Consider the following 14,207-nt stretch of genomic DNA (forward strand, 5'->3'; position numbering starts at 1 on the left):
TTTGAGAAACTGTCCCTAATACCTCCCTGAGACTCCCTCGTAAGTAAAATCGACATCTTGGAGGCCAGTTGGTTTTTAAAATTACGCGGTAGGTTTTCTCATTTGAATCATTTTGTGCCGACTGGAGGTGGTTCGTACTCGAGAAAGGCCGCGTTCGACCTAGGTCTGCGTTAATTTTCCTTTTCTATTGGTGCGTCAAACGGTACCTTGTTGTTTTCGATTCGTTTTTGCAGCCCTCTACTTACAAAATAACCCGCAGGTCTATTATCGACTTTCTTGGTGTTTGATGCTTAGTCAATCATCGCTCAGGCAACTTTCGTCGAGATTTTGCTGCAGTTTTACCATGACTCTTGCATGAAACACAGGCACAAAAACATTGCGTTTGATTGTCTTGATCCGGAAAGTTTATTTACACACGTTTGATGCCTCAAGGAATCGTTATGAACAATGAGAGAACAATGATTCCGCGAGCGAAGCGAGGTGAACGAATAAGTTAAATAAAAACAGGGCTTCAGCTAAACAGTTCTGGGACTGGGCGCATATCGAGCAGCGACTTCCGTGTGGACAGCCGTGATTCGCGCAACCGCAGGCCTGCTTCTCAGCACAGCTCGGGAGCAACGGGTGGTCGCTTCTACCAAAACGCAGCGGCCGGAAGCGTGGCTTGAATTCAGCTCAAGCCTCGTCTCCGGCGTTTTGAACTCTTCGCAGTCTCCGATCGCTCCGTCACACGGCCCTGGCGCGTCGCACAGTTTGACGTCGTACGTGACAGGGCCTCCAGACACGGCTGCTGGTGCTTCCCATTCTACCAGAGTCACGGCGGGTGAGGTGGTGTTCACGGTGAGGTTGGTCGGTGGGTCAGGAGCTGTAAAAATTAAAGAATACATACGGAGATTTACGTGATAGCTGAGGAAAATAAGTTGAACACGGTGCACAGCACTTTCATTACATAATGCGAAGCGGGGTATAACTACGAAATCCGCTACATCAGGATTGAACAGCTGAGTAGGCTCACTATTAAGCACCTACATCAACTCACTCCACATGTAACTAAGCTACGTCGATCGAATCCGCTGCTAGGCTTCGAGTGTCTTTAGCTCGAGGCCGTGTCCAGTACAGTGATAAACTTACGTCTCCGTTTGGTCCATGAGCGAATCCTGCAGGTACTATGGTGGGACGAAATTCTACACTACGCTCGACAAGTGATTTTTCCTAATAGCTGCGATGCGTGTTAGTGATCACCTGCTATCAGTAGCACGCATCGCAGCACGTGAGCCTGACTTTCACCTCTACAAGTGTGGTTTCCAGCCCGCACAAAATCACAGAGCCATCAGCTTCGGTTACCGATGTCGCGTCCTACATACCTTTGTCCCCCGACAGAACATTCTCGCGCTTTGCTGACGTCAGGGTGTTTCAACTCACGATACTTCTGCACTAATCTGCGGGAAGTGTTCGTTGTCAGGCCTAATGTGAAGCACTGAGATTACATTCCGTCTTTGTGTAGTGCCACACTGACGTCTTGTGCGACAAAGGCTTAGATTACTCTACTAAACTTCGAACGGGTGACATACCACTGACGCTTCGAATACATCTGCCTTCAAACTGAATTTACTGCCACCCGGAAACTCAACACGAAGCACGATTGTTCGCACGCGTGACTTGGACTGACGCCAGCGCCGCGGAGCACTGGCCGCTGTGCCCAGTGCATGGTGCCCGTTGCTTTCGCGATTTTTGACAGGGGCAGGTTCCCATTTTGTATTGACTGCTTTTCCACCTGAGGCCGTTCGCGGCGGATAATGCGCTGTCGTGATGTGCATTTCGCGGCCCTCAGCCTGCGTCTGCGGCATCACAGGCGTGGCTATCCACTCAGTTTTCTTATCGCGGCAGTTCATTTGGGCGAGCGAAGGTTTTATACCTCCTGCGCGGCTTTTGCTTTTGGCGAACCCGGCCCCCTTCACGAGCGCGCACGTTTTCCGGCGACCGGCCACAGGTGGAAGCGCAGTCAACACGAACAACGGGGCCCGCTACTTGCAGACGCAAACGTACCGACACGCATGTTACCGGACCAGCGGCCAACTCTACTGCGGCGCTGGCGGGAGTACAATCAACGCGCCAGTGCATTGTTGGTGGGACGCGGATTTCAGGAAGTTTAAAGCGACAGCATTGAGGAGCTCCTGTCGTAGAAAAGCCGGTGTCGGCGTTGTCGGGTTTGTTGGCGTTGTAACACGATAACCTCCAAATAAAAAAAAATCGTGTAGAAACCAGGAATCGAATCCATGTGTTCCAGAATGCGAGACGAGCATGTGCATAACACGATTGGTTCGAAGTGAATAAAAGAAGGCCTAGTGAATGCGTTGCGATCTGTGACTTCGTGAAGTGACCTTGTGTATTGATGCGCTCCCCTGGCAGCGCTGCAACATAACTGAAGTAATTTTATGAGCGCTGTCAAAAAATATTCCTTTTACTCCTCCAGAAAATTGCTTTCTAGGATGTGTAATTTTCCTATGAATTTTGTGAAAAGGCTGCAGACTCTACAAAATGTCTCCTTACAAAAATTTATTTAGGCAGTCTATAGATTGTCCATAGACTTCTGTCTATATAGTCTATAGGTAGTCTATAGACAAATCCAAAAGAATAGTATATAGGCAATACAAATCCGATAGACAGTCTATAGACAATATATAGAGTTATGGCCGTACACGTTTAGTAGACTTTTGCCTACGAACAGTCCACAGACTATGAATAGACGAAAAGAAATATCTATAGGAAGGCGATAGAGTCTCTAAATAGTCTATAGACTGTCTATAGACAATTTTTATAAGGGTCGCAGAAGGCCGGTCAAACATTCATTTTGTTCCTACTGCTATGCTACAGGTGAAGACATTCTTACTACTCAGAAAGGAGAAATCTCGGTTTTAAATTTTAGCGATACAGTCACAGTTTACATATCTAGGGCGAGAAATAAATTAAACTCACACATACTGAAATTCGCAACTGTGAAAAACAGACAGTATATTGAACAGCACTATGGTCTTAAAAGTTCAACCAAATCAACTGGACCAAAATTATTAAAACAGTCGTGAAAAAATCTGCTCCGGAAGATGAGTATCTGTGCAGGAAGACGTGACTGACAAAAACGCGCATTGATCGAACTCTTCCCCATTCACAATGCACAGCTCCCGCATTTCACGAAGCAATATTTTTAACGCACTTCTCAGTCGATTTCGGCAATGAACAGCAAAAAAAAGGGCGTACAAGTTTACACAACAATTATAAAAACACCACTATTTTGGCCATTTTTTTTTACTTTTCAAAGCCGCTTCACGCTTTAGTTTTCTTTTTGGCATTACTATTTTTTTCAGTGACAGTAAAGAGATCGGACAAGCTCCAATGGTTTAATGTGGTATGTCGGCGCCCGTGTGTAGCAAAACGGCCAACTTGAGAGCCTGCACTGATGGTATTACCGCGTGTCGCGCAGTGACTACTCTCGACGGCGCGTTTCCTATTTCCGGGGGAAGAAGAATGCGGCGGAAAAAGCGACGGAAGAAGGCGCGCCAGCCAGCTGAAGGTTGCGCGAATGTCGTGAGGAGATAAGCTTTTACAGGAGCACAGAAGACAGACTCCTCACTAGTACTGATGTGCGCACTAGCATTTTCAGACCACACCTTACACTCGGGGTCTATTCTGATGTGACTCATTTTAAATCTATGTTATCCTAAGTGCATTTTATTTTTCACCTTTTTTATTGCTTCTATGTAACTATTGTATAGTTCCTGTTGGAAGAACTGTATTCTGAGTCTGTTGAGCAACTTTTTTCTTGTGCGTATTGGAAGGGGCCAAGCCTAGCCGAGAAAGCTAGCGGGCCAGCTGTTTCACGTGTATCTTTTACTGACGGCATCTAGCGAAATAAATTCTAAATTGAATTAAAATGGACAGTAGTAACTTCTCGATTGCTGAGGGACGATGTGACTGTCAAAGCTAGGAGTTCTAAAGGTGAAATATCTTCAAGAAACATAGCATGATGAAAAGACTAAAATCATTCCTTGCAGTGAGCAGCTTATGCCTTATTCGCAGATAATCAAGACCTCCCAGCTAGACTCCCAATTGGTCAATTGTATTTGTCTGCTTATGTTTCTTTTTCCTATTCTTCTACACGGAACGAATTTTCGGTGGTATGAAACAGACCGAGCTGCGAATCAGCTCTGCGCCCTCAAGAAAAATTTATGCACACAGGGAGAATGCACTCTGCTACTAGGTCAGATTGCCAGGTTCCCAGCTCTTGATTTCATCATATACATATTCACTACATTGGATTAAGAATATTTTACAGCCACTGCTTTGATGTCACTCGCTAGACTAGTTCGATATTCTGGCATGTCAAATCCACAACTAAGCAGCGAGCGACACCTTATTATAAGGCTCAGTATTAATTTTTTTTTAAATAAAGTCATTGAATATCCGTTGAAATTCTGGAACACTCCAATATTTATTCCCCTGTTTTAAAATGCGGTCACTATAGCCAGGAACCATATACAGTGTCCCGTGTTTAGTTAGTTACAGCACTTCCTCTGCCAAAGCATGATCTCGCACGGACAATGCCTCAGATAAATGGAGCCTGGTATGAGAGTGCACCGACTGAACTCGAAGTCGATATCAGTATATTTAGTGCAGCACCAAGGGCAAACCTGATAGCTTCCATGCCACTTTGCATGAATTTCGCTAATACTTCAAAAACATATTTGGCTCAACTAAGTATTACGTCAAGAGTGTTCACTACTGAAAATTACCCTATTTTAGACGCTAAGATCCTTTCACATTTGGCCTGCGTAGAGGGTAGCCATATGGTTCACTTCGTTTGCACTGAAATTACGCTGGGAAAAATAGTTGTTTTGAAGGACGTCATGCTTTCGGCAATTGTTGCTACGAAATCCTGGACGCCTGTCTAGACAGCCCGTCTTGCCTCCAAATTTGGGGGCGAAAAACGCCGCACGCAGCTAAGTAAGGGGAGTGTGCTTAATGACTAGATATCGTTTTCCCATTTCTAGTTACTGTACGTCCAATCCTTCCAAACTGTTACGCTGTTTAGCAGTGTAGCGATTGTCAAGAATAATCCCTGCCCCTCATAACTCTTCCTAAGTTTTATTATCGATCACGTGGCTACTGCTTCAACGCTCGCTTATTGTAAATAGCCTGTCGCACAACCTACTATTAACATTAACCTGTCTTTCTGTGCAGGTAGCTCATGGAAAATACATACAGCATCAAAAGGTGCTCCTGTATGTGTCGCTTAAGATGCCTGTCTTGATAGCATTCACTCGCTCTAAAGGCATCGTTGCGTAAGCGCTCAGATATTAAGCATGATCATCCTATTTCACCCGTTATCACATTCGGGAGGCTCAAAGCAAGCGCCTTCTCCTGATGACGTGCGGAAAAAAAAAAAGACCCAGTGGCCGCTTCCATTCCAAAGCGTCAAGGACCTGTGCTTACGGATTCCGGATCGTGAAAGGTACAGTGCCGAGAAATTCGTATACGGCATGTCAGCAGTCCTATAGACCGAAAAGCAGGAGAATATTATTGAGAACGGGCAAGAGCACAATTGAAAGGGCTCATTCCTGCTTCCTTTAGTGACTTTTTTTGAAAGCGGAAGACAGCGGCTGGAATTCCTTTTCTTTGTAGTAAATTTGCCTCCTTGTTTTCAAAGAGACCAAGAATTGCCAGCAGGCGAATCATTTATCATTTTCTACGGAGGGTGCGCTGCCTTTTGCTCAGCATTATGAAATGCTTTGAAGCCAAAGTCGCGTGTTTAAAAAGGTTCGACACGAGCCGGCAGTCGAAACCAGAAGTCGCGGTAGTGTATCGCTGATGGAACGAAAAAACTCGCGAAGGACGTGCTTGTTTGAATGCACGAGGCGAAGTGTCGTACTTTTCATGATAAAAGTACTTTATTCATTTATTCTCATTCTGGCTATGCTTTCCGACCGACGGATTTTGCAATTGCTACGAGTTTTCTTTTATCCTGTTGCCTGACTTTTCAAGAGGCAAAATGCTTCCCAAATATGGTATTTGATCACTCCTCCTACAGACACAAGCGTGCTAGCCACAGTGATCTCTGACAAAAAAGTTGTGTTGTGTTGTGTTTCAAATCACCTTCTTCTATCCTCACAAAAATTAGCTCATCTAGCGCTCTAAAGACCTACGTACCTGATCCGGGCACGAAGACGGCTAGGCTCATTCCCCTGGAGACCTTAGGCGAGCGGTCGAAATTCAGGACCCTCAGCGTGACAGTGATGTTGGTGCACGGCTCGACGCTGTCGCAGGTGAGGTGCGTCACGTGGCGATTGAGAAGTGTGCCGTTGCCGCAGGGTCCTGCCCGGCGAGCTGGACCTCTGTCGTCATCGCCACCAGCGGCACTGCCGCTCACTTGTATCCAGTACTCGTCGACCCTTGACTCCGGAGCCTGCCAGGCCAGGCTGAAGGAACCGTTGTCGACAGAGCTGAGACTGAAGTTGGCCACGTCAGGGGGTGCTGTGTGACGAGGACACTCGAGTTACGTCCTAACCACTGATACCCACCAGTAGACATCAATGGCGCTTCTAAATGGGTACAAATACTGGATGCCTTTTGATAAATTTTAAAGCCTCTCTTGTTCCTACAGCCCATAAACAAAGTTCGGGGCGGCCTGACATTGCAACTGCCCTGTATATGGTTGCACTCACTCTAACGTTAACAGAAACGCAATCATCGTAATCATCAACATCAACGTTAATCGACTGCAAGACACAGCTCTCCATGAATGAGCTCCAAATCTTCGTATTCTTCACCAGCTGCAGATAGGTTATTCAAGAAAATTATCTTAACCAGCTCGCAGGCATTGATGCAGAGTAGCATGTTTTCGAAGAAAAAGATAACAAGAAGGAAGCAGAAATCTGCCTTTTGCACGCCTAACTTAGGGGAAAAACTTGTTGTGTAGGACCTTAGAATCTGAAATCATGTACTTTAGCACAGGACATGGGCATATACTTAATATGTGGAGCAAATTATGTCATTCTTATTGGAGTTATTTCATAATAGAAGAGTAGCATTTACTCGACGGTAAAAATTGAGGGCTCCTAACCTGATAACCGGCCATAAAACTCGAGCTTTAAGCCACGCATGCCACCAGACATTAATACTATTTAGAAAGTTTCTGGCTCGATCCAGGTCGAATTTCGATGGAGGCGAAATTCTAGAGGCCCGTGCACTGTGCGATGTCAGTGGACATTAAAGAACCCCAGTTGGTCGAAATTTCTGGTGCTCCCCACTACGGCGTCCCTCATAGCCTCATTCGCTTTGGGACGTTAAACCCTGGTGGGCTTAATGATAGATTTCTTTTAATCTGGGCAAAATCTCATCGGAGGCATACTGAAGAGCACGTAAGCCAAACTCGTTCCCTACAGGATAAAATTTCGAAGGTACAGTTTTCCGAAAAATTCAGGGCTTATTTTACTTCGCGCTTTTACGAACGCTTTGCTCTACAGATTGCTTACGGTTTTGGGTTTGTCTTGTATCCTTCTGACCAGCGTCAGGTATACGAAGCTATAAACTTTCAGCTGAACTTTCGCTTGTGTGTTTGCGCCTGTATTTGTTGTTTCGTTCAAATTTATAAACAAAAGAAAATCTCCGTGTCTGTTCCAGTGAAATTTCGTTCATTTTGTTGTCCCATTTATTTGAAGTGACCCTGTCGTACCATCAAGACAACGTGTATTTCCGGCAAAATGTCCTGCAATTCGAACGCATGACCCTATCCAAGCGGTGGATACCACATCGGCAAAAGAAGCAGCTATCGCACCAGCGATATCAAAGAACAGCGAGGCAACGGCTATGTCCGGCTCACAAGCAGCGGTACGCAATTACCTCAGAGGCCGCGTTGGCGCTCCGTGTTGGGAAATTTTGGAAAGGTCTAATCCTTCCAACATCTAGATCTTCTGGACGCCAGAGCACCTCTCAACGACGGGCAATGAGGCGGCCAACACAGCTGCTCGAGCTCTCCTCCTCCGAGCATCTGGCACCCAGCCTCCCTCTGACACAGTTGACAACCCCCACCCTTACTAAGCTACGCAGAAATTACGGAGTACTATAAGATCACAAGAAGGAAATATCCTCTTCCTCACAAAGCCCTAAGTAAATATGAAGAGCAGATAATTAGGCGACTACAAACTAATACTGTGTCCAATCCTTACCTAATGAGTAAATGGTACTCAGACACCTACGATTCGTCCTGCCCCTTCTGTGGAGCAGTTGGCACACTCTTTCATGCGGTTTGGGAATGTCAAGAAAACCCAGACTTGGACTGCAATCCCGATCCGACTTATGAGCGCTGGGAGGCAACCCTTCATAGCCACAGCCCCCTCGGCCCAAAATCGCTGGTTGAGAGGGGCCGGATAATGATGGCGACCAATGGGTTCTCGTACTGAACCCACCCAGTTTTTATGCTCTGAAAAAATGTTTTTCCTCCTCCTCCTCCCCCTCCTCCTAACAGTGTCTGTGTCGCGCTAGTTGAGCAAATGACATACCCAGACCGGCGATACACAACAGCCGTGCAACACCGCACCATTGCACAGCACTAACGATAGCAACAGTTCATGTCACTGCCTTGAGCATCCTGCCAGCCCTAAAAGCCCTTGTGCTGCCTCGCGCACACGAGGCTTTTTATTACCGCACATGACCACCTGCTGTCAGCGGGCACGGCATATTGCCACTTGTGTCCTCGCGGCCCCGCATTTTTTTTTATTATATTACGGTGGGACTTTATGCAAAGAATTTAAAACAGCGCGTCCTTTCCGTGGCACCTACGCATACGAGATTTCGCAAAACACTTTGTTCTGTCCACGAACACACGTGTCAAGCTTCCAGCGCACCTCTGGATCAGGGAGACCGGTTTCTTTTGGTGGCAACTGGGAAACGACGCCTCGCCGGCTTGCTTCCGAGGCTGCTACAGACGCGTGACTCTCCTTTAATACTGGGCGACTTCATGTACTCAATAGCTTGTCGCGGCGGCGGCGTTTCGATGGAGACAAAACGCAACAAAAACGCACGTGTGCTGTGCGGTGTCAGTGGACGTGAAAGATCCCCAGGTGGCCTAAATTATTCCGGTGCTTTCTTCTTATGCACTTCCTTCTCCCTTTCCCTCACTCCTCATTCCTTGTCTTACTGCGCGGTTGTGGTGTCCACCGAGATGCGGGACAGTTGCTGCGTTATTTCCTTTCCTAATAATAATAATAATTGATTGTGGAGAAAAGGAAATGGCGCAGTATCTGTCTCATATATCGTTGGACATCTGAACCGCGCCGTAAGGGAAGGGATAAAGGAGGGAGTGAAAGAAGAAAGGAAGAGAGAAGTGCCGTGGTGGAGGGCTCCGGAATAATTTCGACCACCTGGGGATCTTTATCGTGCACTGACATCGCACAGCACACGAGCGCATTAGCGTTGTGCCTCCATAAAAACGCATCATTTCCTGTCCTCAAAAGACAATTTCTTGCGCACTCGATAGAGCCTAGTGCGCCTTGCCACGCCCCCGGTGCTGTCACCCAATCAATCAATCAATCAAATTTTATTTCAGTATTGCGGATACTGAGGAAAACGCAGCAAAAAAGTCAAACTAGGCTTGACAAGGTCTGCCTTAGTTGAGATCCGGCTCCTTTTAATTCGAACTCCGCGCATATGGAAACAATTTTCGGCTTCTATTCAAGTCGAATTATCTATATTCGTCTCCGCATATACTGTCGCGTCAGTTCTAAATTATATTCGGTCCATTTTTTTTAATGGAGTAAAGAAAGGCTGCACAGTTTTTTCATCATTTTAACGATGCTTTAACAATCATTGCAAAAAAACGCGAAGTAGTTTATAAGTTTTCCACCGAGAATATGTTACTGATCATCTAAGAGCACAGCTAGAGGTCGAAAATCCGCATTAGTCTGATGAGGCTACGCAAAAATTTTATATAAAACAAACGAAAGTGAAAACCTCAAGCCACTGGTGGGCACTTCTGATTACATGCACCGACGAGGTAGCGCTGGGGTGCTACGGGCATAAGACACTCTATATTCAAAGCGTCTTTTCATCGCATTATAAAGATGAAGTAAAACTTACCTCCCTGTCCTTTGCCCTGAAAGAAAAAAAAAAGACAACTTTATTAGAATGAGATTGGTATCCGGAACGCATTGTTTCCAACTTCCAAATCACTTCTATCACGTTCAGACAGCTCCTAACTGGAGTGACAAATTTTAGCGCTTCCCTCTCCAGCAGATAAAGCCACACCTAGGTGGTACTTACTGGTTAGCGCCAGAAATAAACCACAGATACCCAGGAGACAGATGGGTACAAACGCGTTACGAGAGCTCCATCAGCTGTTATCCACTTTCGCGTCTTATGGTGCTGTGCGCAGGTTTGGCAACTATACGGCTATAGCAGGCGGAAGCACAGAGCAAGGCTCATTTCTGTAAATATTTTTTTCGCACTCAACTTTGCCTTTTTTACTTTAAACTTCGAGCAGCAACCGCATTTGAAGGAATCCTTAAATGCTTCCTAACGTTGCTGTTCATGCGCAGTTCGCACGTGCACGTATTTCTTTCTTAGCTAAATTATAATGTGTTGCTTACTTCATACCTTGTTTGTGTCTAGGTACTCCTAATTCTAAGGTTAACGATATTTGTTCTTTTCTGTCTTTTGTTGAGCGGCTGCTTAAGTTTCATTTCTGTTCTAATATTTGCTGCCACCCAACATAGACAGCGGCGCTACAGTGTAATTCCAAATCTTTTTAGCAAAGAATTACGTGAAGCGCAAAAACTGAGGTACCGAAATATTAGCCGCTGCGGATGGATTATGACGGAACATATAGCGCTAAGAAACCAGGTAGAACAAAGAAAGAGACACCACGAGCGCTCGAGACACATAGCGCTCGGGTTGTCTCTTTCTTTGTTCGTCGTGGTCCCCAAAAAACCAATTATTATTATTATATGTTCCGTCATGGCAAACCAACTCGCCCGAACAGCCACTCTGATGGAATATGAGCGCAGCCAATTCATAGCGACGCAGTGGTCTCCGAGCCAGCGAACTGAAATTCAAGTGTGCTAGTATTCTGTCTCTTAGAACTAAGACCTTCTCCTACCACTGTGGCCGTAGAAATTGCCTTCTTGCCGTTTCATTTCACGCCGACAACACGCCGATTTTCTTTCTTTCTGTTTATCTCTGAGAAAAAATATTCTTCCCACTATTATATCACCCTTTCTGGCTATTAGACATGTAATTACTAAAATGAAATGTGAAGAGTCTTGAAATCCGGGACTCCAGAGCACGGCCCCCCCTTGCGTAGATTCCCTAAGTTCATGTGCCTGGCTAAGTACACTGGGCGCTCACAGCTCTTATAGTCTTATCAATTCACACACACCGATCGTTATGCGCGAAGCCACCATTTTGTTAATCTGGAACGAACTAACATGATTGGTTTGCATCAGGGCTAATCAGCTTCCTTTAGACTAAAGAGCATAATGCTTCTCTAATTTGCACTGAAAAATTTCACGTACAAGAAATGACTGAACCCAAATTAGCATCAAAGGAGAAATTTTCTAAATAAATAATCATTTCGCTTGCATAAGCTGGGCGGCCTTGTACAGCACCGTAATCTGGCTGGCTACGATCTATTTCCTTGCACTGATTACAGTTCCAGCTTTGTGATACAATACAATGAAATCGAAACTTGATTATAAGTTAATAAGGGAGTAATTACTCATTTTATATGTTAGAATATTTTGTTATATGGTTATGTGCTATGTCATATATATTATACGGTTAATGTTATATGGTCAAAGGTTTTATATGGCGACAAAGTAGTCCTTTGAATGGTGTGGCACTGTAGAGGCCCGTATGTAGCATGACCACATGTCAGAGTCGAATTTTTGAATAATCATAATCGTGGTTTACAATACTGTCCATTCAATGCCTTCAAAGCATAGCTGCCTCTCGCTTGAACTAAAAAATTATAGGAAAATTTTGGCCACAAAAATTTTCTACTTCTTAGTGCACACGAAGCATGGACTGTATCATGCATTGTTGTGTTTTTTAAGCAATAAAACATGAAAGCAACAAATAAGGAAAACATGTATGTCCGAAGAAACTCACCGATGATACTCCAGCAAAAATCACCACGATGATGATTATTGCGATCACCAAGACCGGCAGGCCGATCTTCAGCGCAACCTGCATCGGCGTCCACCGCCTCTTCGCATATCCTTGTTGCGGCTGAATCATTTCGCTGCGGTAGCAGACCCGCGTACTCGGAAAATTGTTTACCAACGGTCGCTTTTGCTTCGCGGTGAACTCTCTTGATGTCCGAACTTCTGACACTGTTCGCACACGGATATCGAACGAGTGGAGTGGATGCGCCTTCGCGAACGCTTTAGTAGCCGAAGCGGTGACAACCGGTAGGTTAACACGTGCTAGCAACGGAAACAATTCGCTATCTTGCAGGCAGCGCACGCCCCGGAAAACACGGCCGTGCGGGCAGACTCCGCACGCCCACATCACCAGAGAGTGCGGAGGAAATCCCTTTCCATTTTGACGCTGCGCGTGTATTTGCGTAGCGGGGGTAAAACCTTACGTCACCTCCGGCGCACGGACGCTGTGCCGCGAATGTGGAATTCTCCCGGTTCGAACCCGACCGCGGCGGCTGCGTTTTTATGGAGGAAAAACGCTAAGGCGCCCGTGTGCTGTGCGATGTCAGTGCACGTTACAGATCCCCAAGTGGTCGAAATTATTCCGGAGCCCTCTACTATGGCACCTCTCTCTTCCTTTCTTCTGTTAGTCCCTCCTTTACCCTTCCCTTACGGCGCGGTTCAGGTGTCCAACGATATATGAGACAGATACTGCGCCATTTCCTTTCGCCCCAAAACCAATTATTATTATTATTACTCTTGACCAGTTATCTATCGGGCTCCAACCTGTATACGCTATGCTGAGTTTTGCCCGACGATCTCTTCCGAGTGCTACGCGTCGCTATGCATAAAACAGTAGACCTTACATGGCTTTCTTACAAGTGTGACGATCAGTTCCACTTAGGTAATAATAATAATAATAATTGCTTTTTGGGGAAAGGAAATGGCGCAGTATCTGTCTCAGATATCGTTGCACAAATGAACTGCGCCGTAAGAGAACGGATAAAGGAGGGAGTGAAAGAAGAAAGGAAGAGAGAAGTGCCGTAGTGGAGGGCTCCGGAATAATTTCGACCACCTGGAAATCTTTACCGTGCACTGACATCCCACAGCACACGGGCGCCTTAGCGTTTTTCCTCCATAAAACCGCAGCCGCCGCGGTCGGGTTCGAACCCGGGAACTCCGGATCAGTAGTCGAGCGCCCTAACCATTGAGCCACCGCGGCGGGTTCCACTTAGGTAATTGGCAAATTTATCGGAAATGCTGTTCCAGTTGGCTTTCGTGTGAACTGAAGCAATGGGGAAAATCTCAAATCACAGCTATTAAAGTATTTGATTGACTTAATTTAAGAATTTTCAAGTATTGTGTAAATACCACAGGCGCTTCGAGACATGCCCAAAGCAATGTTCCTTGTTCGTCGCGCTCATCTAGGCTTCTTCAGCCTTCCCCGAAATATTGACAATCGAAAAACAAAATATAGAATAATTAACTGACTGAAAAAGCGAATTTTATTGGTAAGGCCTCCTAACAAATGCAGCGCGTAAACGCCATCTGTCATTACTGTAAAACAGGCCGATCATGTTTTGCTTTTTGCGCCCCTTCAGATACAAACGTCGCAAAGAAAGAGAGACAAAGAAAACACAAAGGATATTTCAGCTTGTGCTCCTCCGCGCGCTTGCATCAAAAACAAAGAAAACTGAAGAAGCATGAATGTGGGTTACTTGTGCGCACATAGAGCTTTGGGTCTGGTTTCACCTTCACCGAAAGCCAGCTACAGCAAGAAAATGTCAGCCCTGCGAAAATTTTAATGTCGAAAATGTTAGGTGGTTGCTTAAGTCATAAATTCCTGGCGATGCACGTGCTCATTTCAAACGGGAGGAATGGGACGGAAGCGGTAACGGATCGCAGACGTCAGAGTGTAGCTGAAGATACCCGACGGCGCTTGCACCGTCTGACTTCCGCCGGAGCGACGCGAAACGGGCGCTGTTCCTTGCTTGCGGCGGTGCGTCGCAGCATGCGGGTGGA

The 14,207-nt window shown here is 45.9% G+C and overlaps 1 protein-coding gene across 1 annotated transcript; it reads right to left on the reverse strand.

The window, feature by feature from the left end:
- Window positions 1-381: 381 nt before the first annotated feature.
- On the reverse strand, window positions 382-12,449 carry LOC144105687 (uncharacterized). Its single transcript, XM_077638793.1, has 4 exons — window positions 12,154-12,449; window positions 10,126-10,141; window positions 6,199-6,522; window positions 382-862 (listed from the first exon to the last, which is right to left on the reverse strand). Exons 1-4 carry the CDS (start codon window positions 12,280-12,282, stop codon window positions 516-518), a joined length of 816 nt encoding a protein of 271 aa, XP_077494919.1. The 5' UTR covers window positions 12,283-12,449; the 3' UTR covers window positions 382-515.
- Window positions 12,450-14,207: the final 1,758 nt, after the last annotated feature.

Source organism: Amblyomma americanum, chromosome 9 (assembly GCF_052857255.1).
Source record: "Amblyomma americanum isolate KBUSLIRL-KWMA chromosome 9, ASM5285725v1, whole genome shotgun sequence".
Taxonomy (NCBI): domain Eukaryota; kingdom Metazoa; phylum Arthropoda; class Arachnida; order Ixodida; family Ixodidae; genus Amblyomma; species Amblyomma americanum.